This window comes from Microcaecilia unicolor, chromosome 2 (genome assembly GCF_901765095.1).
Source record: "Microcaecilia unicolor chromosome 2, aMicUni1.1, whole genome shotgun sequence".
In the NCBI taxonomy this organism is placed as follows: Eukaryota; Metazoa; Chordata; class Amphibia; order Gymnophiona; family Siphonopidae; genus Microcaecilia; species Microcaecilia unicolor.
Window position 1 is genome coordinate 251,556,657 of NC_044032.1, and position 3,633 is coordinate 251,560,289.

Consider the following 3,633-nt stretch of genomic DNA (forward strand, 5'->3'; position numbering starts at 1 on the left):
ATAGTGCTAAGATGGGTAAGTGCTAATATTCTGCATGAGATAGCCAGCTATCTTAGCACGTAGCAGCTAACGCGCTATATCATGTGATATAGAGGGGCATAATAGAACGAAAACGTCTATCTCCATGGGCGTTTATCTCTGAGAACGGGTCCGTGAAGGGGCGGACCGAACCGTATGTTTGAAAAAAATAGACGTCCATGTTTTATTCGACAGTTTGTGAGCTGGGCGTTTTTGCTTTTCAGCGATAATGGAAAATGAAAGTGCCCAGCTCAAAAACGAATAAATCCAAGGCATTTGTTCGTGGGAGGGGCCAGGAGTCGTAGTGCACTGGTCCCCCTCACATGCCAGGACACCAACCGGGCACCCTAGGGGACACTTTTACAAAAACAAAAAAAAAAGGTAAAAGAGCTCCCAGGTGCATAGCACCCTTCCCTTGTGTGTTGAGCCCCCCAAATCCCCCTCAAAACCCACTGCCCACAAGTCTACACCATTACTATAGCCCTAAGGGGTGAAGGGGGGCACATACATGTGGGTACAGTGGGTTTGGGCGGGTTGGACGACTAAGCATTAAACAGCACAATTGTAACAGGTGGGGGGGGGGATGGGCCTGGGTCCACCTGCCTGAAGTCCACTGCACCCCCTAATAACTGCTCCAGTGACCTGCATACTGCTGCCAGGGAGGTGGATATGACATTTGAGGGTGAAAATAAAAAGTTGTGAAACGGCATATTTTGTGGTGGGAGGGGTTTGTGACCACTGGGGGAGTCAGGGGAGGTCATCCCCGATTCCCTCCAGTGGTCATCTGGTCATTTAGGGCACTTTTCGGGGCCTTATTCGTGGAAAAACAGGGTCCAGGAAAAGTGCCCTAAATTCTCGCTAAAAACGCATATTTTTCTTCCATTATCGGCGAAAGGCGCCCATCTCTGATCGCCCGATAACCACACCCCAGTTCCGCCTTCACCACGCCTTCGACACGCCCCCATCAACTTTGTCCGCATCAGCGACGGAGTGCAGTTGAAAACGTCCAAATTCGGCTTTTGATTATACCGCTTTATTCGTTTTTCTGAGATAAACGTCTATCTCCCGATTTGGGTCGCAATATAGGCATTTTTCTTTTTCAATTATAAGCTGGATAACCTGCTAGCCGCGAATATTCAGCACTCGGCCAGTTAAGTTTGGCGGCCAAATTGGGCTGCCAAAATTGCAGGCCTATCTTTGGCCACTATAAAGTTAATCGGCCAGCACTGAACATTGACTTGGCCAGTTAAGTTTAAACCAGACAACCCCCCCCCCCCCCCCGCCCCCCGGAAATTCAATGTTTGTCACCAGAAACAGCCCGACATTGAATACTCTGGCTCAGCACAGATCATAGCACTTAGCCGGCCTACCTCCCTCAGGCTGAATATCGGCCGGGTAAACTTTAAAATATCTCTATATATAAAAGGCACCACCAACGTTCTATGAAGCCTCCAGCCGGAAGTGTGAAGGGGGAGAGATATCCGGTTTCCCCATGAGTGTCTGCCCCGCCCTCGCTCTCTCTGTAACACAAACAGTGAAGGAAAAAACACAGCAAAGCACGAAATCAAATCGCTCTCTCTGTAACAGTGAAGGACTCAGAGGGGGGAGGGGAGAGAGGGCAGAGGGCAGGGACACACACACTCCCACATGCACACAGAAGAAAACCTTGCTAGCCCCCCGTTTCATTTGCATCAGAAACTGGGCTTTTTTACTAGTATATAATAAAAGAAAATAACATTGGATTTCCCAAACACAATTATAAAGCCCACAGAGCATTAAAAAGAACTAGTCCAAACAGTAAACACAAATATGCAGTTGTTTTATGTAATTTTCTTGAAAATATCATGTCCATTTCCTTGTAATCTGTGATGAAATTTTGCAATTAAAAAGTTTCTTCAGGGCTCCCTTGACTTCGTTGTTCCTCAGGCTATAAATAAGGGGATTTAGCATAGGAGTAAACACTGTGTACACAAGAGAGACTAGCTTGTCCCGGTTAGAAGAGTAGATGGAGGAGGGTCTCACATACATGAAGATTACAGTCCCATAGAAGATGCTGACCACAGTGAGGTGTGATGCACAAGTAGAGAAGGCCTTCTGTCGGCCTTGGGCAGAACGTATCTTCAGTATGGTTGAAATGATCCAAACGTAAGTCAACAGTATAAATAGGAAGGGAAGGAGGACCACCAGGCCCCCGGCTAGACTTAACACAAGCTCATTAGCACGAGTATCCGCACAAGCCAACTTCAGAAGTGGGGGGATGTCACAGAAGAAGTTGATGATAGTCTTGGGCCCACAGAAAGGCAACCTAGAAGTCATAGAAGTCAAAACCAGGGATTCCAGGATACCAGTGAGCCAGCAGCTGATAGCCAAGGACAGACAGACAGATCCTTTCATCATAGTCCTGTAATGCAGTGGGCAGCAAATGGCCACATACCGATCATATGCCATCGCTGCCAAAAGTAGGCACTCTGTCACACCCAGGGAATGTAAGAAATAAATCTGTACAAGACAGCTGGTGACTGAAAGTGGCTTCTCCTGTGCCAGGGAGATAGAAAGGATGGTGGGTATTGTGGTTGAGGTATAGAAGATTTCTAGGATGGACAAGTTGCAGAGAAAGAAGTACATTGGGCTATGAAGGCGTGAGTCGAGCTTCACAATGGAGATGATTAGAGAATTTCCTGCCAGGCTCATCATGTATACAATAGACAGCAGTGAGAAGAGCAGCATGGGTTGGTGTAGAAGGAGTAAGTGTCCCACCAGGATAAACTCTTTCACAGATGTTTCATTTTTTTCATCCATTGGTCCAGTATTTTAACTGCAGGGTAATGAAAACATGAAAATCTAGGACCAGTGGTATAGAACAGAAATGTTAGCAGATAGACATGAATCACATGATTCTCACACTCTTCTCATTGCCTGTCCCTCACTATGTATCCTTCAGAAAGTCACTCAGAGGGTTCAGATCTAGACTACAGACATGGGGCAATTCTATGATTGGGTACCTCCATTTGGCTGCCCCAGGGGTGCAAGGTAGAATCCTATTCTAGAAAAAAAAAACTTAGGCACCTAGGTACCATTATAGAACAATAACATAACCTGGTATCGATGGGCCTAAATTTTAAGTACCCACACTTATGTCAGCCATAGAACTGGATGCCTGCAGGAGCCTGCATAATGTACAGTCTTCTATAAGTTATGTGCATGTGGGCCCCACCTATGTCCTACTCATGCTCTGCCCCTGTGCACACACCCTCTTTGCAAATATGCACTATGGGGCCCTTTCACTAAATTGTGTTCATTTATTTATATTTTGCTCACACCTTTTTCAGTAGTAGCTCAAGGTGAGTTACATTCAGGTACACTGGATATTTCTCTGTCCCAGGAGGACTCACAATTGCAATGGAGAGTTAAGTGACTTGCCCAAGATCACAAGGAGCAGCAGTGGGATTTGAACTGGCCATCTCTGGATTGCAAGACCAGTGCCCTAACCACTCCTCCACTCCATTAGGAGTTAATGGGCATTTAGGACATGATTCAGTAAAAGGCATCCAAATTTGGATGCCGAAAAGAATCTGCGCAGAGTGCTATTCTTGAAATGCTGCTCCGAGTTGCGTG

The 3,633-nt window shown here is 46.4% G+C and overlaps 1 protein-coding gene across 1 annotated transcript; it reads right to left on the minus strand.

Annotated features, from left to right (window-relative positions):
* Positions 1-1,860: 1,860 nt before the first annotated feature.
* On the minus strand, positions 1,861-2,817 carry LOC115461984 (olfactory receptor 6N1-like). The gene has a single exon (XM_030192033.1). The coding sequence runs from the start codon at positions 2,815-2,817 to the stop codon at positions 1,861-1,863; it is 957 nt and encodes a 318-aa protein (XP_030047893.1).
* Between the last annotated feature and the right edge of the window lie 816 nt (positions 2,818-3,633).